The 23,055-nt window shown below is 40.2% G+C and overlaps 1 protein-coding gene across 1 annotated transcript in view; it reads right to left on the minus strand.

Moving 5' to 3' along the window:
* Positions 1-20,774, minus strand: part of Slc7a11 (solute carrier family 7 member 11) — a 73,882-nt gene extending 53,108 nt beyond the window's left edge. Inside the window, exons 1-4 of the mRNA XM_075950591.1 lie at positions 20,185-20,774; positions 15,792-15,918; positions 12,445-12,560; positions 4,313-4,438 (exon numbers count right to left, since the gene is read on the minus strand). Coding sequence (XP_075806706.1) covers positions 4,313-4,438; positions 12,445-12,560; positions 15,792-15,918; positions 20,185-20,461 — 646 coding nt within the window. The 5' untranslated portion in view covers positions 20,462-20,774. The remainder of the gene's footprint in view (positions 1-4,312; positions 4,439-12,444; positions 12,561-15,791; positions 15,919-20,184) is intronic.
* Positions 20,775-23,055: the final 2,281 nt, after the last annotated feature.

Here is a 23,055-nt window from a genome sequence, read left to right on the forward strand (position 1 = left end):
TGTTCATGGCCAACTCTATCTATTAATACCGCACCCAAGGTAGAACAGAAATCTCAAACACATACTTGTCATCTAGACCATTTTTAAGTTTTTTTGCATGTGACCGACTAGATTTAATGGGGTACTTAAAATAAGTAACTCCATTTCCCTTGCTTGAGTGTCCTATGTTTTAACCATGACAGTTGACTGAAGCATCTTCCATTAAACTGAAATTTTAAGGATTTGACAAAATTCTTAGAAGATAACAATGTGTCGTGGTAGAGGATGAGAAGAAATCTTGAGTGAGTAGACATCAAGAAATGCCTGCACTGTCTCCTACATCACATCACTTAGCCTCCGGCCTTTATCCCTATAGTCTGTTTATTCAACACACCTGCCTTCTAAAGCAGGGAAGGCTGCAGACAAAATCCATCATCAAAACCAACAAAGCTTATTCATATAAAGGTTCTCTGGAGCACAGCCCCGCCCAGTCACATAAGAGTGTCTGTGGCCAATGTCACCCAGCAGCATAGTGTACCTAACTGTGATAAGCCATTCTACCCAAAGGGCTTTCTTTATAGAAATAACTTATTGATATTATTTTGGTCCAGGCCACCATTTTCTTCTAGGAAAATGAATAAGAAACTATACCAAACCCCAAACCACGTTTTACCAATTTTGGCATCAACATGGAGACTTTCTCCCCCTATTTTGTGAACAGTAAGTACTTTTTTCTTTTAATCTTTTGGGTAGTTTAAGAGATTTAAAAAAAATCAGATTTGGATTAGAAAGTACAGATTCAAAATTAGTACCAAAAAGTATCTGTGGCATCCAGCACCCCCAAAGAAAAACAGCAAATGGTATTATTTAGATAGTAAATGATCCTGCTTAAAAAATGACTTTTAATAAGTAACAAAAGGGGGCCATGAGGGCAGAAGGTGGGCAATATATATACAAAACTCTCTTGTAAGTCAAATATCAGCCAATGCTCACATCATGAGACTGAGAATTCATAGTGACAGAATGTGAGTATGGGGGCCAAGATGAACAAATTTGTGTGACACGAAGTATGATATTTTTCTCAAAGCAACCAACTTCTAAATGTAGTTTTATGAAAACTTGACAGGGTAAATCAGAAATACCCATTTTACTGAAATATTTCCGTGCCTTAATAGAAGGAAATTGTACACACGGAGTGAGATTCGGAAGAAGAAAAACGAACATCTGTCGGGATTTAAGAAGTTGCTCAGCTCCTACAAGCATGTGCTACTCTTGTAGAGGATCTGAGTGCCCAGCATCCTCAACAGGTGGTCACAGTCACCTGCTTCTCTGGCTTCAGGGCATCTGATGCCCTCGTCTGGCCTTTGCAGGCACTTGTGCTCATGTGTACATGAACATTTGTAGACACACAAACATGTACACACACACAATTACAAATAAAATATTTTTTAAAAGAAAGAAATATCTGTTGGGTATTTGTTTATGGTCCGTGGTCTCCTTAGCCTAAGAAGAGAATATTTTTCAGAGTTTGGCAATTAGTAATTAATGAGAGGAAATATTTAAACTGTAAAGACTGGGCCACAGTTCATCGAATGAGCCTCTTCGAGAGTTTTGCAACCAGGCACATTGTTTCTGAACTTTGGGAATGTTTTGGATGCAAAACACAGGCCTTGGGAAGATGAAAGCAGCATTCAAAGGGAAGCTCCGGGCCTCATAAGTGAATGCCCAGGCTACTTTCTACTGGTTCGAGTAGAAATAAATACACCACACTTATCAGTGATCCTTTTCTTCCTGGGGTCTCAGAAATGTGGAAAAACTAAATGACTGGGATACGAATTCTAAAATCTCAATTTCATAAAATTTCGTAGTAAAATAAGGAAAATATGTCTGGTCTCCAAAGTCCTAAAATATGCTTCAATGCAGTAACATCCTCGGGGAATTTCTCTGGTGTGGGAGAAGCAAGAATTCGGGTGGGCCTATGTGCTGGATGCCATAGCAATAATTAAAACATCACTGTATTGTAACAGACAGGGAAGACTCGGGCGTTTCATCTGGCCTCTGCACTCAAGGGAATGGCAATGCAGTAGCGATTGCTAAGCATGCCCCACTTTCTACACATACATAAACGAGGGGTCAGAACCAACTGCGGAGTATAACTACCTATCATTCCTGGCATTACACCAACAAGGAAAACCCAGGAATCAGCTATATGTAGAAGGCCTAGGGACTCTTCCTTCGTCTGCTTTCCAGAATCTGAAAGGCTCTCTGCAGAAGACTAGAAAGGCAGCTCAGGAGATGAAAGCACCCAGAGTGTGGACCATTTTGCCTCCATTCATAGTGGTTGTGAGCTGGCCAGCTCCACAGAGACTGTGGAGAACTGGGACCACGAGCCCACATCTTCTCCCACACCGGCCCTGCTGTTCAAATGATTCTTTGTGTTTACTCTGGGGCTGAAGTTTTGGGATTCGATGAAAGCATTTTCCTGGCAGGATTCTGAGATCGCCCACCAGGCTGGTTAAATGGACAAGAACAGTTCCCTCTCCCAGCTAGAGTGAGCAAGTTCTTGGTGTTCGGTGCCTCCACCGATGGCAATGATTTTGCTGAACTTTGCCGCTTCCTTGTGTGTTGTGGCAATTCCTCCTGCAGGCTCATTAAATTTCTCTATAACTTCCTTTCTTTGGAACATAGACAATACTTAACATGCCCACATGATACATCACGTCTTTCCCATTGATTTGCTCTAATCATCTCTTGCTATTTACTGATTCAGACTCTTTTTCTCTTTCAGTCATTTCCACCTAATCTAAGCAAATGTACATACCATCCTTACTAGGCCAACCCTAACTCCGTGATAGCGTTCCTCAAATTCTTATCTCATTAAGTAGAAAGTTTCATGACAAATAAATCCAGAAGTTGCCTCATTTCTTCAGAAATACAAATTTACAGAGAAAATAATGTAATAATAAGAACTAAGTTTTGTTTCCATCAGTTGCTGGATGAAGGTTCTGTGGTGATATTTAAGATATTCATCAGTCTGATTACAGGGCAAGGCCAGTTCTGGCACTCTCTCCTCTACTGCTTAGGGTCTTAGCTGGGGTCATCTTTGTGGATTCCTGCGAATTTCTCTAGTGCCAGGTTTCTTGCTAGCCCCATAATGGCTCCCTCAATCAAAATATCTCTTTCCTTGCTCTCATCTCTGTTCTTCCTCCATCTCTACTATACTGTTCCCTCAAGTTCTCCTCCCCGATTCCCTTCTCCCCTTGTCTTCTCCTTCCATCCTCCTTACTCCTCCTACCCTATACTCCCAGGATTTAATCCCTACTGCTTGGACTGGCTGTTTTGGGAACCTGTTCTCTTTGCATGGATACCTTGCTCAGCCTAGATATAGTAGGGAGGGCCTTGGACCTTCCCCAAAGCAATGTGCCTTGCCCTCTGTGAGGAGTGGATGGGGTGGATAGGTGGAGAGAATGGGAGGAGGGGAGGTAGTAGGAACTGGAACTGGAATGTAAAATGAAAAAAGATAGTTTGTTTCCTTTTTCAAAAAATAAGGCCGGGCAGTGGTGGCGCACGCCTTTAATCCCAGCACTCGGGAGGCGGAGGCTGGCGGATCTCTGTGAGTTCGAGACCAGCCTGGTCTACAGAGCTAGTTCCAGGACAGGCTCCAAAGCCACAGAGAAACCCTGTCTCAAAAAACCAAAATAAATAAATAAATAAGTAAATAAATAATAAGAAAATAAATAAATAAATTTGAAAAAAAATCCTAAATTTTGCAACTCTTTTTTTTTTTTTTTTTGTCACATAGGATCTTGTTTTTAGAGATGTCAGTCCTAAGCCTCACTGCTCTTCTGTGAACACTCATCTCAGCGCAAGGAAATACAAATGAGAAAATAATTATTGGTCATCTTCCATCATGTTCCAGAAATATATTTGTTGCCATTTTTGCAAAGTTCTACAATGCAAACAAAGGGTATGTTGATCTGCACTTAAAGCGATAAAGCAAATTCTTTTTTTTTTCCTGTGTTTTTTGGAGAAGGGAGGTGGGTTTTTTTTTTCTCTTTGGGTTTTCATTCCAAGCAATTTTAATTTATACCAAAAGAATTCTCCGACCCCTTATTTTTGTTGCTTGGTCTACTCTTAATCCTCTGGCTGCCATCCGGCTATAAATACTAACTTACCCTCCATGCAGCCGTTCAAATCAATTAGTTGACAGTACAGAGTTTAAGTTCCACAAGCGAAGACTAATTAAGGATTCTGCTAGACAAGCGAAAGCCAGTGTTGGAAGAGACCAGAAGCAGAGACGCAGTTTAAAACGCATTTACTTTTCAGTCCATACCTTTAATTAGCTGTATCACTCCGGGGACTATAATTATCAGAATCGCTGTGAGCTTGCAAAAGGTTAGGAAAATCTGGATCCGGGCGCTCCAGCTGACACTCATGCTATTTAGGACCATCACCACAGCTGCAAACAAATGGACAACGTCACAAAAGACGAACCCCCATGAGCACATCGATGTCTCCGGTCCTTGATAGTAGAAATGTGATCTATAAGCCTGGAGTGCTGGCATGAACTACCAGAACCTAGGAAGTTCAGAATCGCAGGCTCTGCACCAGATCTAGTCTCTCCTCTATTAAAACACTTCCTTGATATACATTCAAGCCTGAAAAGTTTAGATAAAACTCCTGCACAGTCAGAGAACCAGTTTTGGTTTTTGCGCTTTGATAAGAATGAACATACATTGCCATGTGATAACAATAAAGTAATGGAGAATAAAATATCTTCACTCTAAAGTTATCCCATGCATCATGGTAGTGTTGCATTTCATCCTGGGGTCATCCAGTGGGCCATGAGAGGGTGGGATTTCATCCTAAGATCATCCAGTGGGCCTTGAGAGGGTGGAATTTCATCCTGAGTCTTCCATCAGGTCATGAGAATGCAGACTTTGACTCAGGAAAGGGTAAGAAGTGCTATGTATCTGGTCTTGTTCTTCAACATCAGGACCAGCCCTACCAGTACTCTTGTTGAACTTCCTCCCTGCTTTCCAAATAGATAATGAGGGGTGAGCTTTAACTACCTTACAAGTGTTGACTATTTGATCAAAAAATTTGGGGGGATTTTTTCAACGTAGGATGCACAGTGGGTCTGAAGCCAGGAGACTTTCTTCTTCTTAATGATAATGTTGACAGTTTCCCAAGAAGCCACCTCTATCCACACCAAGGACAGAACAATGGCTGTTCATTCAGACACTGCCAGCAATCAGCTCTATCCCTGGCCCTGGTAGATAGCTAATATATTTTTGTTGTATGAATAAATGAATGAATGAGTAAACTGGGTTATCAAAAATGTTAAGGAACAGTTTTAATAGTGATGTTCTAGGTTTTCCTTTTCTTATCTGATGGAAAGTCTAGGGCTACTCTACACAGTGAATTTCAACTTTATGTTCTTGCAAAAAAGGTAGTAGGCACAGTGCAGCCAAAAGCAGTTGGCAGCCATTTTATTCTGGACACATATGGTTTTCATCAATAAACCTTTTTTCTTCTTTTGTAAAGGTATGTTCTCCCTTAGCAAAGATTTTAAAAATGTATGGAATTATTTCTCAGGAATTTAAAAATAAAACACTACCAAAAAATTCTTACCATTCAAATTGGAATGTGTACAGTCAGAGGTTGTCAACATGCTTCCCTTATATAAAATAATCATTTCCTCAGTTCCCTAATTAGAAATTGCTGCAGTATTAGCAATACACAATGACTAATGGGAAAATTAAAACAATCTATACCCAAATAGAACCTAATTAATGCACATTCTTTCAATGGTGTTGGGCCGCTATCTAAAATCAGTATCCAATCAATTATGTATTACATGCAAAGGTGTTTATAGCAGCTACTGACCCACAGACTAGGGTAAAGAGCCATTGATGTGTGCACGGGGAGATGACAAAGTCAGAGACAGGAAAACAGGATGTCTGAGGATTATTTATAAAAATAATATCAAGTATCTAAAGATGACAAAACATCAAAAATTTTCAAACTTGAAATCTAGTTTACAGCAACATTTCAACAAATTTTGTGGAGAAAAGGATGAGCAAACTATGTACATAAATGTGTATACACAATCAAAGCTAAAGAGGTGATGGGGGTGAGGGAAAAGAAAGAGGAACAGACTTTCACTAGGAAACGGCTCACACGGGATAGGCAGATTGCTACCACACTATACATACTAAATTAATACAATTTGCTTTGCAAAACATACCCCAAGAGTAAGGGTAGACATTTTAATGAGTAAAGGAAGCAGTGAGTTAAGTCTTACTGAGAAGAAGACAAATTCAGGGGGCTCAGAAGAGTTCACTGAAAGTGAAACGGGGTGTAGTAATGTAGTATTTCAAAGTAAGAATGACAGCAAATGGTCAAAAGGGCCTGAGGTAGGGGGCATCATATTTAAGCTATTTTTGAAGCTGAATATATGAGGGAATAAATAGAACCACTGTCAGTGATCAAAGGCATTATTTTATCGGGAATGATTAAAAATAAAATAATTTATCTGTCTCTAATACGTACAGAGAAGTGACATATCAAAAACAATGAAAGGCAACCCTGCTTTTTTCATATTGAATGAGTGACATATCAAAAACAATGAAAGGCAACCCTGCTTTTTTCATATTGGATGAGTATCTATTTCCTAATGTCAGACCTTGTGTAATTAATGGCTCAGCACATGAGAATGATAATTTTTTTTAATTAAAGAGGTCCAACTTTGACATGAAGGTGGAAAAAAAAAAACTTGTCCTTGGTTGTCCCCAGCAACAAAGGAGCCCTGTGCTTGCCTTTCTCAGGTGGTCCTAAGTAGAAAAGAGGCCCTGGGAGAAAGAGGAAAGGGAAAAAAGAGGGAAATAAAGACGTGGACACACTGGGCAAGAAGAAATATTCTCATTTGAAGAACACCTGATCGCATGCATATTTGGGAAAAGAAGGTCCGATGCCTCTTAAATGCTTGGTGTTCATTGAAATACGAAAACCAATGAGGATCTGGGACATTATTTTCTATTTTCTAAACTTTCCCCAAACAAATGGAAGACACAAATCTATCACCAGGAATTGATCCTTTCACCTTGCTTCCTTCCCCTTTGCTGAGGAAAGAATTCTTAGTAAGATTGACATCCCTCAAGCTTTCCTCCAAGGTCAGCTTTATCTGAGCGGCTAACATTGCATTCGTCGGTAGCTACATCATCTTCCAGGAGGTGCCCCTCAATGACCTGGAGGTACAGTCTAGTAAGGGACAAGGCCACCTATGGGGCAGCCAGAGGAGGCTCTCGGGCTGCTATAACCACAGCAGGATTTAAGGCTGCATGTGCTATGTATCCAACAGTATTGAGTAGGGATTTGGGATTCAGTAAACACAGCAGTGGTCTGAGTTTCTGATGTTAACCATATCTGCCTCTTAAATGCACGCCATCTACGCATATTGTATAAGAAAACAAGTCTGAGCCAATACTCTGGCCTGGGTTTTACTCCCTTTAAGTAACAGTTAATTTCACACCTGAGGAAATTTTGGGGGGACTCATTTCAGATTTTTACCAAAACGAAAATTCAGCAAGCAACACATGACCGTTATTTACTTATTTATGATGCAGGTTCCTAGAAATCAAAATGTAGCAGAAAAAGCTATATCCATAAATCCTAGAGATAAGGAACCCATTTTTGAAAGGAGTTGTATTTAAAAAGGATGTTTAGGGAAATCTTAGGGGCTGATGCTCTGATTGAAGGACTAGCAAGTATTTCTTCCTGCACACTCCATCACTCGCCTCTGTCTTTCATTTTGAAAAGAGAGGTTACAGATCGTTGTCTCTCAAAGCCATATTCTTTCGGGCTTCCGCCTTTGGAGCACTCCGTGCTAAACTGCTAACGCATACAGATGCTATATATGAATGCTACATGATGAGATGAGTGGGTGCCTCCACTGTTTCCTGCAGCAGCTGCTGGGTTCCTTTATCTCTCAGCATCCATTTCCCGGATGCACGGATCTCAGAAAGTACCTTTAGACAGCAGAGGGCCAACTCCGTATCTATGATCTCACTGTTGGGAATAAACAGAGCCAGCAGCCCAGAAATGTAAACTAGTATCTTTTATCAGAGATGGTTGCAAAGACTTTCACGGGTAGTGTTTGTCAATCCTCACATCTCTACGACATGGCTGTGCGTATCGGTCGTGTATTTCATATGAGCAGGTGAAACTCCCGCTTCTGTTTAATTTGCTGGCCTTCATAAATAGGCAGTACGTGTTAAGATAAGATTAGAAGGCAGGTTGGCAAACTCCTGAGCTCAAGCCTTTACCACGAGCTCACAGGTGACACAATGAGGAAATTGTTCAGAAGATATCTGTGAACTCACTGATACAACCAGTTTTTTTTGTTTGTTTGTTTTGTTTTTACAACTTCTGCCTCTCTTTCTCGTGGTTCTCTGGAAGGGTTCCTGTCTGTCTTAGGATCTCAGGGCACTTTGCGTCCACACTTTGCATATCATCCTCCTGAAAGATATGGCTGTTGTTCCTTAGTATATGTATATCTTGCTGTGCATATCTACCAAAAGGTCAGCTGTATTGGGTTGTAATTTAGCTCATGGAGAAGATGAGCAAGGATACCTAGGCTTCAGATTTAAAGAGATCCACAGACACGCACTGTGACTGGATTGTCAATAGAGGCTAGTCATATATTTTCAATATAATTTGCAGGTGCCAGGAAAACAGAAATCATCATAACATATGTGTAGCATTAGCTGGTTTGATTGTGTCTTTCTCTGTGTGTACATGTCCTCATGTGTTCGCATGAGTGTGACCACAAGGTAGGCACATGCGTATATACATTAAGAGGCCAGAGACAGATGTTGACCTAGCTCTCTACTCTATTGTGGAGATAGGATCTCTCATTGAAGTGGCGCTCACTGATTTAGCCCTAAAAGCTGTTCAGTCTCTTAATTCTTTAGTCCTGGAATTACAGGCTGGGGATGAAATTCAGATCTTCATGCTTGCTTAGCAGACATTTTACCTACTGAACCATCTTCTCAGCCCTTAGCTATGATTCACAATGACAGACAAATGCCATTTTCTTGCCCACCCCAATTACATTCACAAGGTTTGAGCTATACAACATGACTCTTATCTATACATGAAGCAAACACGCAAAGCATGAGAGACTTAGAGATGTGGTAGGGTAGATGTGAGTACAACCCACAGCATAAGAAGAAAGCGGTGCTGTAATATTATTCCACATGAGAATATGCTTCTTTAGGTCCAGCTTTAGCTACCAGAGCGATAGGCTCAATATTTTAAATCCTGAATAAACATGCCTGTTCCTTCAGACTATGAGAGAAGTGGAAATTGTGATCTTCCACAGAAAGTCGTTCGTCATGTCAGAATCGGATTTATGGACATAAAAGTCAAAGTGAATTTACAAGATTTTCCACTTACACTTCAACATGCCTAACATTTTTGCAAAAATGGACGGCATTTTGTATAAACACAAGCATCTCATCTTCATTATTTGCTGGAAATGGGGTACTTTGAAGAAAATGTGGGTAAATTAGCATTTAGATAAATCCCTCCCTTGCTCTGCTATTATTTTGCAAATGATGGTTAAAATTTCACAAAAGTTGAAACACTTTTGAAGTTTGACCTTTTTCTATACTTAACTAGAGATTTAAATTCCTCATTTCCCGCTAGGAACTCAGGAAGTAATTCGTGCAATTAAATTCCATTTTCTTCATCTCCTCAACCTTCCCCCTATAACAGGCAGAACATCACCTATATTCACTTTGAAAAATAAAGTATTTGAAAGATTTGCCCCAGGTAAATTACTCTTTATTTTTGTTTCCACCCCCTGTTGCTCCATTAAAAGCTAAATTCCTCTTAAAGGCAGTTTGACTTTTCCAATTAAGTCATTGACTTAAATTACTTCCTGCAGACTCAAGAGAAAATTCTGGTTTTTCTTTCAGTACTTTTGAGTTTAAGAACTTGTCCCTGATCAGCATCTGTAGTTTAAGTCACAATTGACAAACTAATACTATAGCTAGTGACAAAAATAAAGTGAAATATCGAGGTTCCATCAACCCATAAGGCTCTTCTCTAGTGACTGATTCCTCCACCAAACTCTACTACAAATACAGGAGCCCAAGCAGAGCTTGCTGATCCTTTCTTGCAATTGTTTTAAATTTGGGGAGAGGTTTGAAATTTTAAATTCCCTACAATATGAAAGTCGCCTTTAAAAAAAGGTTAGCAAAGTTGGAATTCATAATAGAGACATTTAGACTTATAAAAATAAAAATACAAACACATCAGCATTATTTATCTAATTTCATGGCCAAAGCACGAAAATGTTGTGGATCTGTAAATATTTGTCCATCAGGATTTACTTTAAGATTTCTGCTTCTGTTTTTAAATTAATAACACGTATTAATAATAGTCTAAAGAGTTCTTTAAGATATTTTCCTTGAGATCCTTTCTCTTCTCAGTCTTCATAAAACAACTGTGATGGGGTTCGGTCTCATTCAGGGAAAGAGAATACGATAGATGGAAAAATGGCTGTTAGTCTAACCCTTTAGTGCAACATCAGAGTCATCAAGAACCTTCCATGTGTAAGGAACACTTCAATCTTTAGTCTCTGATAAAATTTTACATTTCTATCGTCAATCAAGATACATTGTTATTTCACAGGCATTTTATCAATCAATGAAACAAAAGCATAAATATGTTTAATAGACCAAGATCACATAACCAAGAAACCAGAACACTTTGTTCTAGATCCAAGTTGTTGGTCCATAGTAATTACAACCACTGTGTAAGATGATTCACCCCTAAAAGATCACGGTGCCAGATCTAATATCTTGTCTAGCAAACTGTTTCTCTCCACTAATCATCCTCAGAACTGAAACTTGCTAAAACTTAGGTTTAACAGGTCACAAACTACAAGTATTTCTGCCAAATTTAAAGAAAAAACAAAACAAAACAAAACAAAAAAAAACCTTAGAGCTCTTCTCATAAAGTCAATCAGTTAACAGATACTTCCGGAGCACAAACAAGCAACCTAAGTGCTGTTGAGGAGCTGAGAACATAGCATTGTAGAGACCCCTGGTCCCAGGGGAATTCCAGTGACATTTCTCCACAAAAGTAGAACTACTCAGCGCTTGTCCTGCATTCTTAATAAGCTGCAGGCATCATCACAAATACTCTACACATTGCTGAGTCTTCACGGCCCCCACAACACGGGCATGAGCATCCCGAAGACAATACTGAGGTGCAGAGCAGTGAGGTCAATGGTTCCTAGGTTTTCTATCTATGGTGTCTATAAAGGGAAGACTGTCATAGGCAGCTACAGCTTAATTCCGAGAACTCCAAAACGTATACTTTTCAGTCATTTTCTTTGTCTTTCCAGAGATGTCATGGAACAACTGTGTGTTTAGGAGTAAGCTGTTTTGTTGAGAAATCCATGTATATCGTCCCAGAGATGTTTTTACATAGGATCACTCACACTCTGTTACTGACTAGCCCTTAGGGAGTCTGCTGTCACAAGTGCATTGAGCTTTGTGTTATTCTATTTAGCCACTGTGGAGGGACCGACCCTCTAAACAGTTTTCCCTGAATGTGCAACTCAGCTACTCCTGTGTTCTGTTCTCTGGATTTTTCAGCTTAGTCAACTACGATCTTAAAAATTCAGAAAACAACGATTCAATCAGCAACTTCTCTCCATGACATTCTAGAATGTTACAGGAAAGGACCATCAGATTTGGCTCTGGATGGCTAACTGATTCTTGTGCATGTTCCTCTTTTCATTTCATTTCTTTCTGCAATTTCTAAATGCCTATGCCCATTGATTTAAAAAAAAAAGGACAACTTCCTAATTTGTAGCCCATAAACAAATCTTCTAGCTGAGAAGGGTTACTAACTATCAAAACTTGAGAGAAAATTCTTATCATGGCCAAAAATAGGCTGAGAAAAAATAACCCTGAGGGTGACAGTCAATATCACCAGAAACAATACAAACACAACATACACACCCGGCATATAAGCATAACCCCAGAATCATTCATGAGTAATGATTTCACATAGCACTGGCATAGGGTAATTTCCAGTTCAAAAACCACCCCTCTCAGAATAGTTCTTCATCTCTAAGAGTCTCCCGATTCACTGTCCGTTTAATATTTCATTGCAGAAGAAGTTTTTATTTGTCTGCTTTTGAAGATCATCTCCCACATCTGTTGATGCAGTAAACAGTTGGCATACATTATAACGGCAGAGGCCACTTCGAATCCTGTGTTTCTGCCTCTAGTTCCCGACACCCATTTGAAACGTTAAGCACAAAGAACCCAATTTGGGGGATACTATGCAAAATTAAAAAAAAAAAAACGCTAAAGAAAATTTGCCTCCAATCACTTGGTTATGTTGTTTTTTTTAATTTTCGGTTACAGCTACAATACTCACTGATGCCCACAGCTGTTACGAGCTTGATTGCAAGTTCAGGGATTTCACATTGAACAAAAAACGGTTCCAGAATGTAGCGTCCAAAGGCCAAGGATATCACAGCCGTAGCTCCGGGGCTAAGAAGGAATATATGTAGGTTAACTACAGGCAGCAATGAGTATCAGTTTCACTAAAACATTTTTATCTTCAGGTCTTACTAACTAACATGTGGAACCTATCTACACAGACTGTTAGGTGTAGTTATGTATCTAACACAGAAGTCTGTTATGCTTAGAACTTTGTCTTTTATTAAGTCACCATACTTTCCAAAGGAAATACTGTCTTACACCAGAAATGGTTAATTTCTAAAAGTCTTTGTGAAAATCAGCACTTGTAGGTGTTCATTGCCAAAATATGTCTAAATTTTGAATGTTGACTCTTAATTTCCTAGTTCAAAAGAAATCCCAAAGTCAAGAAAATATTCTTAACTTCTTAAGAATATGTATAGAGAGAGAACCACAGAATAAGCAGACAAAATCCCAGCCTGAGGAGACAGAAACCAGACAATAAGTCATGGCTCTCTAGTTCTTCAAAGGGAAAAATGAATATTCCATTTCATCTTCAATATGCGTACATATTGTTGCCACACACAAGGAAATCACAGAATTGCTAAACATCTCAAGTAAGAGCCCCTTTCTGCTTCTCTTCCTTCTTGTGGTTACCTAATACCCAGGCTTGATCCCTGGATTACCAGAAACCAGCCACCATTATCTGTCTCCAACCCTGTTCTCCTCCCTATTTCCAGTCACCACCACAAACATTGTAACATTCTTCTCTCCCTTCTCCAAGGCGGATGCTGTTCTTAGTTGGTTTTTTTTTGTTATCATTTATAAGTCTTTCATTTGCATGACATTTCAGTATCTTTAAAACATACTTAGGCCTTGGTCAGGTCTTGCCCATATACTCAGTCTAAACTTCTCCTGCCTCTTCCCTTGCCTTCTTCCCAGAATCAAGGTGTGAATCACCTCTGTTCAGAGCCTTTTCAAATAACTACTTTTGCTCCTGCCGTGAGTGGCACATGTAGGGCAACTTGATTGTTCTGTGTGCAGAATCAGCATCAAATAGCTGCTTTTTGTACTATCTGGGTTCAGTCTTGGTCCAGAGAAGTGTCCTCAAGCCTCCGTCTGGGTCAGATCTGTCCAAGTGTCCTCTTACACAACGCCAAACCTGTCCCTTCCACCCTGCATATCACAGGAGGGTTTCTATTCTACTTCTTGTGACTCCCAGATTGAAACTCTTGACTTTGAGTTCTCTCAGAACAAGACTGTGTCCATTGCTAATCAGAACTTTATTCCAGCGCAGTGACTGTCACACAGTAGTCACTGAATATTTTGTAAATGAGTGAACCTAACTTTAAAGTCCCCATCGTGTTCTGTCGGGTGAGTGTGCCTGGATTCATTTTGCAGATTATTTTTGGCAGCACAGACTTAATTCGCTAGTATAACTTTAACATTAGAGATCACAGATATTACTATTTACATGTCATGAGTATTACTACTAGAAGAGAAGCATTTATGTACTGAGGGAACCATGTCCTTCTTCATGTCATTTGTTATTTTGTCTGTTTGAAAAATTACCCCAGCAGCACGAGTCCAGTGTGAAAAAGGGGAAAACAAATGTATCTAAAAGCTTCCAGAATTTATTCCGGTAGTTGGACTACACACACACACACACACACACACACACACACACACACACACACACACACTAAAGCAGTTGTTTCACAACTAAAGCAACATCTGATTATCACCTGTTTAGGAGCAGGAACTGTGGTTCATTCCAATTTAGATCTCTTTATCTTGCCATTTGCCATTTGCAGCAATTTGTGGAAAGAATAAATTAACGAACCAGCACCATATCTGTCCATTGCGAATGGAGTGATCACACCCACGGCAACACTGAGCAATTAGATAAAGTTACACAGCAAGAGTATGGATGAAGATGCAGTGAAGTCGAAGGACATCAGGCTGGGAGGCCCAACAGCCTGATGGGCCAGCATTCTAAATGTTCTTATTTCAGTGCTGAGCATGTTACACTCAAAATAACATAATCTTGGACTTCCTGATGCTTGTTAAGAAAGGATTTATAGCCAGGATTCACAGGCAGCTGGTGTAAATGGTGGGAAAGTCATAAAGGTGTAAGACTGCCTAATGCAACATTGGTAGCTAACGTAGTAAATGAAGGACAGGGTGATGCGTTCAATGTTAGTGGGCTGCAGAGGCTACTTTTGTTTTTCAGAAGGATTAAGAGATGAAAGAAATGTCATAAGCTAGGGATGAACCAAAAACTGTTTCCTCTTTTTAAAAAAATTAAAAGGTGCGTAAGGATAAATTTTGAAGAGTACATGACTCATATAAGTATACAGAAGTACATCCCAGGTAAGAGACCTTGGGGAAACAGAAAGGATGCTCTTTTATCTTCATTTAATTCTAGCAATTTCTAAGCAACAAAGAACTGTCATTACCAACGAAGTGTGCCCTACTCTGTGGTTTGTCATTAACGCCATAACAATCGCTCCTGCTAATGAACACGTAAGAGCTCTGCCTTTGTCACGTGTGTCGAGAGCAGAAGGAAAACTCACCTGAGACATCAGCCCTGCGGGCCATATGTTTACAGGGTGAGCAAGGTCCCCTGAGGATCCCTACTGAATTCTGCCATCAGAAAGTGCAAGTCACATCCTGTGGAGGAGTTAGCACAAAGCACCTGTGACACAAGCCACACACGTGACATCACAGACTCCCCACAATGCTGAAGGAAATTTGCTATTCAGAGTGACTTGGCGCTATTCCGTGCCAGGAGAACAAGGAAGGGGGACTCTGACTCTTACAGCCGTACAATCAAAAGACTTTCGCAACTGCAGATTGCTGGTGTGTTTAATGTGAGGAAATGAATCACTCGGGCTGTGTAAACTCGATCTTGTTCTTACTTTTCGTGAAGCATAAGACTTGATAATACACTCAGTTGTTTGGCACAGAAGTTCCTTAGTCACAAAAGTAAAGTTAAATGGCCTGATGACATCATCAACAATAAGAAAAAACTCGGAATGCTGGCACATTAAACTCTGTCTGGTCAGTCAAAGGGCCAGGGTGTCAGGGGGGATTTTGAAGTTTCACCTCCTCTCTAATAAATACCTTTCCTATGAATTAAATTTGACGCTTAAAGAAAACTGTTTTTATGCCTTAGGGTCTTCGTGCTTCCAACAAAGTCACATGACACATATTTGTCATTAGTTAAAAGTAGTAGAGATGAACCTGAAAAGCGATGAAATGAATTGGGTTATTCTCCCTGAATCGTTGCCACATCCTTACCGTATTATGAGCAGTTCCACCCAGACTCGGACAAAAGCTAGTAAAGGGCCAAAGACCTCCAGAATGTATGTGTAATGACCACCAGATTTCTTTATGCTCGTCCCCAATTCAGCATAGGACAAGGCTCCTGCGAAAGGTTATAATAAAAAGGTATGAATTTGATGCATAACCAAGCAGTCTTGTGACCGAATTACACAGCAGCATTTGGGTTACATTCTTTTGGTCAGAATGACCTTCTTCACGAGAACAATCATCATCTCATAACCAAGACCCACCGAGTTTCTCTTTTAACTTCCTCACAATTGAGACCTGCCTCGTGGTAATAAAAAAAAAGAAAGGAAGGAAGAAGAAAGAAAAGAAAGAGAGAGAGAAAGAAAGAAAGCAAGAAAGAAAAGAAAGAAAGAAAGAAAGAAAGAAAGAAAGAAAGAAAGAAAGAAAGAAAGAAGGAAAGAAAGAAAGAAAGAAAGAGAAGGGAGGGAGGGAAGGAGGGAGGGAAAAAAGGAAGGAGGAAGAAAGGGAGGGAGAGAAGGAAGGGAGGGAGGGAGGGAGGGAGGGAGGAAGGAAGGAAGGAAGGAAGGAAGGAAGGAAGGAAGGAAGGAAGGAAGGAAGGAAGGAAAAGCCAGGACTGGAAAGATGGCTCAGCACTTATGAGCACTGACTGCTCTTCCAGAAGACCCAAACTCTATTCTCAGCATCCACATGGTGACTCACAACTATCTGTGTCTCTAGGTCCAGGTGATGAAATGCCCTCCTCTGGCCTCCTCCAGCACCAAGTATGTTCATTGTACATATATACGCACATAGGCAAAATAGCCATATACATAAAAATGAAATAAAATGAACTGAAAATAAATGTAAGGAAAGGAATTTTGTTCAAAATGGTTGACTACAAACATGGTTGAGAATTTGTGGTCAGAAACCAGAGGACAAAGGCAAAAGACAAGGCAGATGTCAATGATACTGACCTATTCTTTGAATAACACCACTTCATGCTAAGACAAGCTATGCACTCAAACTGACCTAATTATGGCATTTAAAAAATTGTAAATAAACAATGTTTCTGTGGCACATCAAAATATGGGTTATCTGTTCTTTGGACCAGAATGGACCGCACACCTTGTGAGATTTCCATTAATTGATTTTTCAGCAAATTGAATCTTGATTCAGTTGCTTGGTTCCTGCAAATGGTTATTGTGGATGTTTTCAAGATGTACATCCAGGAAGTTGAAAGGACAACTGCTTTTACAATGAGATTCCGTATGTATAGTCACATATGCAATGTAAAATCAATTATAAATTAGCTGTGGGTAGAAACAATACTCAGATGAGATTGGAGAAGCCATTTTAACTCCTCAAATACTAATTTTCATCCCCTTTGAGGTGAAAAAAAATGGATTTCATCTCATAAAAGACTTGTGCGTATTAATGTTGCAAAGTATAGCACAGGTAGAACTGATTCTGTGAACAACACACAAAAACGCTATACTTACCAACTAACTCATAGTCAATTACAAAGGACAAAAAAAATAAATTTTAATTTGAGCCAAAAAAAATAAATAAAAAAGCACTGAATACATTGCTTAGTGCTCAAAGGTAACAGAGTTCTGCCCAGGAACCTAATGACACTCCATGTGGAAAGTAATTCCTGATCAGTAGTGTCTCCTATAGAACGCCCAAAATAAATATAATTTGGAAATGTAGTGAAGTTTGAGTGTGACTTACCTGGTTCCCACACCTAGCATTATCTCAGAGTCACTTGGAGAATTATTTTAAAGAGGAAACGAATCAGGAAAGACTTTAAGACCACACCCTCGACTTATTCTCAGAGTCCAGACTCCGCCCCAAAGAACACCCAAAGCAGCTCTGGTGTTTCTTAATGCCCAGGGATGCTAAAGTGTTGAATCTGCATGTCGTTATTTAAGAATTTTAGAGTAGTTCACTAATTTGGAACTAAAGGAACTACAGTAAGCTTCTTTTGAAAAAGTCATTACCATGTTGGTAGGTTGTCCAGAAAAGCAACCAATATAACCTAGTCATTGGAAAGAGTCTTGAGCGCCTTGGAATTTACTGTGAGGGAATCAATACCCAGACCTCTGTACACTTTGCCCCGGGTTTAAATTGAGTTTTGGGAGAATGGAATTTTCATTTAAAGGTCTCAAACTCCATAACTATGTGCCCAGATAAAAAGAAGTTCAAAGCAGACTATAAAAGTCCATGTGTTGACTGACCTCAGTGCTCAAAACGTAGTAAACCAAATACAGATGCTGCTCCCCTTACAGAGGGTGACTTTGTCCCCCAACATATTCAGAGCACTAGTCAGTGGGAACTGCATGGGCAACACATAGCCTAGGGATCACTCTACACATTTGCTTTGAGCTAGACAGAAATCATTCTACACAAACTTCATTTTATAAGTGCTAAAATATCTCAAGGAATTAATTGAATGACAAATTCTTATCACCTCCTACTGGAAGGTTAAAAAATATCACATGCTGAACCCAGTGTTGGAGGCTCTCCTTGTCCACATTCTTGATTTGTATTCCCTGGGTTCTAGAGCTTCAAGGAAGAGAAGAGCTCTCTTTTTGTATCTCACTTGTTTCCTACTTGTAAAGACTTTACCACCAAAAAGCTCCCAGTAATTGAAGTGGAAACGATGTAAGAGTTCATCTCTCAAGTCAGTGCCCAAACATCCACTCCAGCTCACAGCACCCGCTCAGGTGTTCTCTATGGTTTCCTGAGTTTCCTCTAAAGATGGAAGACTAATATACACAAGCATATTTTTACTGTGCAAGTCAACTAGCCCAGCCTTCAAAGTAATTCATTTTACCACGTCTGAATAACCATTGATTGTGTGTGGAAATCAACTCGCACAATGGGAGATGCCTATATGAAAGTCTCCAAAGTCCAAGAAACTGGTTGTAGTTTCTCTGATTAGATATTGATTTATTCTAAATATATCAAGTACTGGAAGGCGCTGAAAGCCTGAGGGGACGCTGTCATTTAAGATCAACAATTGAGTTTCTCTTTGCTTCTCTGGACCTACATATGCCAGAACCACTTTAATATTAATAATGTAAGGATCCTGCTGGAGATTTGGACAACTGTATTACTGCAAAGAATGAAGAGAACTGGAAAGGGACCACACACAGCTGTCACCAAACATTTCATAAGGCATAATCTAGTCACATAAATGATGTCACAAAGGTTTCCAGGTTCTTAATTGAGCCATAGATCTTTCTATAGGAAGTCTGCTTTTAAAAGTAATTGAAATGCCTCCATCCTAAAAACAGATATTTAGGTTCCCTCTGTAAGTAGCTCTCCTCAAACAGCGATTTAAAATATCATAAGACCTGAGCAGAAAGAATGAGTGGAGCCCGAGTTAGCACTAGGTCCCAGAGTAACTTGGTCCCAGAGTAACAGGTTAACAGAATAACTTAAAAGTATGAGCTACTTTGGGACCAAAGTATAAATCAAGTCAAATAAATTGACCATTCACCACTTTCTGTCACCTTTACAATGAACTCGGGGAGTTTTCTGCTGATTCGCCCTCCTGATCAAAAGTCAATTATTTCCTCTACGGTATTAAGCCTCAAACCAATAAAAGAAACAGAACTTTTGAAGAGAAAAAAAATAATAGCCAGTGAACGGGTAGAGAAATTATGTTTCCCTAGAGACGGAGTAAATCACAGATGAAGAAAACAGATCCAGGCAAAGCGGGGAAGACACATCCAGTGAAGCCTGGAGGCTCATGCTGAGAAATTATGAGAATTTTTCTCATTTAAAGCTATTAAAAAGGGGGAGGGGGGAAGAAGTTCAAGTCATTGCCATTCAAGAGACTGAGTCACATCAAACACTTATCTTTCCAAGGACTTTTGAAAGCATAATATTAGGAATGAACAAGTCTATGAATTAAAAGTATCAAAAAGGCAAAGAGAACCACCCATTTGTTAAGCTAATAAAACGTCTGTGCCAGTGTTCTGAACATCCAGTTCTGCATGTAAATAGGCCATGCGGGCTGCACCTCACAGGTGTTTCAGCCAGCGAGCCAGCTGCCACAGTGCCCTAAGCATGCCTGCCTCACGGACTCGGCAGAGAAAGCTTGCTCGGCTTTCTGGGTCATCAAAGTTAGTTTTTGCCCTCCTCACACCAGAGAAAAGTCAGAGAAGTCTGTCTCAGACAGGAAAAGAAAGGAGTGTAGCCTGAAGGAAAGAATCCAAGAGGATTCAGTCTATGCCAACAGCAGTGTGTTTGGGTAGTGCACATACCTGAACAACAACAACAAAAATTCAAAATATTTCCGGTAATATTCGCCATTCATTTCCTCCTCAGAAATAACCCTTTGCTCTCCCGGAGAGCCCCACAGCCACACCCCCCAGAGAAGAAGCACACTCACCAAAAAGTGACAGTACTCCACAGGCCGACCAGAAAACCAGGGACATGCCCACGCTGCCCGTGCTCTGGAGTATGCCCTTGGGGGAGATGAAGATGCCCGATCCGATGACGGTGCCGATGATGATGGAGACCCCCCTCAACAAAGTGATCTTCTTTTTCAGAACCACCTTCTCCTGCCCAGGTGGCTCTTGGTCCCCCATGGAGGGCAGCCTCCCACTCACATTGCCAGGCAGGTAACCTCCTTTGGAGATGGTAGCCACAACTGGCTTTCTGACCATGATAGTGGTCACCAGGGGAGGGGAGTGAAGAAAAAAGAAAAAGAAAAAAAAAAAAAACACAAACAAACTTTCAACTTTGGTTTCTCTAGATGTGACTGGTCCCTGCTTCCTCTTTGCTTTCACTGACTGGCTCGGCACTGTGATGTCCACAGGTGAAAACTCAGAGGTGTGTAAGAGCCTTCGTGGCGATCTAATTACTCCCTTGCCCCTCCGGAGCACCTGTGTGTGGCACGGGCTCCAGGAGCGTCAGTTTGCTGCAGCCGCGGCGGCTGCCCTATCATTACACACCAGCTCAGCTTCCTCGTGGGCTTGTATTTATGCTACCGCCTGTCACACCAACTTACTGGGCTACAATGATGATGCAAATTCTCCAGGTTTGCATCAGCCACATGAGAAAGCTCCAGCTTGAGAAAGCGCCAACATTACTCAGCTTTTTTTTTTTTTTAACAGTAGCGGGTGTGTTGCTCAACTGACCTAAAGCATTTCCCTGAACTAAGCATACTCTTAAAGAGGGGCTTAACCAATCCAAAAGAAGTAAACTGGGAACAGACTTTGTCCTGGCGGTGGCTTTAAGCAACTCAGCTCGCACAGAGAAGAGAATATGGAAAATGAAACAGGAAACGATTACTTCATTTTAAGGAGTTGCTTCTTAACTTTTAACGCGTGCATAAAAACGTTGTAAGCACAACTGTTTTGACAATAGAAAAGTGCCTTAGGGCTGCTTCGTTTGCAGCAGCAAAGTTTAGACTTTATAATTTGTATTCTACTTACTTCCCCGGGTGTGTTTCCTAGCAACACTGTCAAATCTAATATTTACAAAGCTAGAAAGTTTCTGCACACCAGAGCCGTGGCCACGCACAGCTCCACATGAAGAGACGCAATTATTTCTTAAGACCTCTAATGCGCTGGTGTTTAAGATCGCCATCTGAGTTCGAGAAGCTGAACCACCGGTGACTGGAGAAAATCGTCACTTTGGGATTCTCGTCAGCACAGCGCGAGTGCCTGAACTAAGTAGAGGACTCCTTCATTTGCATGTGGCTCCATCAAATTAGAAAAGACTCTACTGTGAATCTTAGGCAATACTTACAATTGCAGGAAGGCACACCTAGAGCAAACGCTTGAGAAAGAATTCACAGCATAATAGTTGGAGAAAGGAGGGGGATTAAAGGGCATCTTTTTGGATCTGTAAGCCATTATGATTAAAATGTGAAGTGTATTCAAATCAACAAGTGCTAAGTTTTAGCTAGCTCGAAGTCCTAAGTTCTTGGTGACTATTAACAGAAGTACAGTGTCCATTTCATAAAACTAAAAAGATTTTTTTTTACATTAGGAAATACTGAAATTTTGAGGAGATGGAAGTATTTAATCTGATTTAGTGTTCTACAATGTGCACATGTACTGAAACCTAACACCCTATTATAATATACACAGCTTTTATTTTTGTCTGTCAGCTAAAAAGAAATTTAAACAGATAAAAGTGCATTGAGATTGCAAACTAGAGTTAAAATGTTTACATTGAAAAGATCAAAAGTAAACACTTAAACTTGAAACTTTCTCCTTCTACCCAAGTGTCTTATAAAAGCCAAATAAATACCAAGAGAAAAGGAATCTCAACTATACCAGCTTTGGCTCTGGTTCGCTGTGGTTTGAATTTAATGAGAAGAATCCGATGCCATCATTATCCTGAAGCTACGTTCAGACCCATGATCAAATCTGCTTTAGAATCTCAGAACAGAAACAACAAACAAAACCTCTGTGGAAAGAAGGTTGACTTTAGGGGAGAGAGGGGAGGGAAGAGAGGGATGGAGAGACGACAGAGGCAGGAAATAACCTGGCTGGAGGGACTTGCAGGGACGGATAAGATTGGGGGGGTGTGGGGGTGACAGAAGCAGGTAGCAACCATTGGAAAGGAATCCTGGAAAATCAAAAAAAATGCCTATGACATGATTGCCTCATCGCACCAATAACTGAGGCCACACTATGGCCCTTTTACATGACCTACTCAAAGTCTGTATAATTTGCTTTGGATATACCAATCTGTGTTTTTATGAAACCAAAATTAATACTTTTCATCAGCTGTTATTTATTTCAAAAAGTAATAAATGGGAAATGGTCCTCATTAAATCTTGCCCAAATTCCTCAGAAAGGAAAACAAAGGCTCTCCTGCCCTCTGTTCTATTTCTCTTGCTTTTGGCCTGAATTACCACTCACATAATCCTCCTGATGAATGAACAGAAGCAGGGAGGGGAAGTTGTGGTCTCCTCAAAGGGAGACGTTAATTCTGAAGAAGTAAGAGTTTAAAATAAAACACTAAGCCCCAGGCACCTGTGTCCTGTCCTTGCCAAGGCTCCATATTTGATGACTAGATTATAAATGGGTGGACTGGAAATATTCTAAAGGAGAAAAAGTGTTCTTCCAGTTTTAAATAACATTCTCCTCCTTAACAATTTTAATAGGCATGTATGGGGAAAAATTCTGAAATTATACTAATAGCCAAGAAGTGAGACTCCCCTGTAGGGAACTAAGCCGGAAACTTTTTTAGTACTGCACACAGCTAATAAAAGCCTTACTATATCTCTTTGAACCACCCACAA

The sequence above is a fragment of the Microtus pennsylvanicus genome, chromosome 16, assembly GCF_037038515.1.
Source record: "Microtus pennsylvanicus isolate mMicPen1 chromosome 16, mMicPen1.hap1, whole genome shotgun sequence".
NCBI lineage: Eukaryota > Metazoa > Chordata > Mammalia > Rodentia > Cricetidae > Microtus > Microtus pennsylvanicus.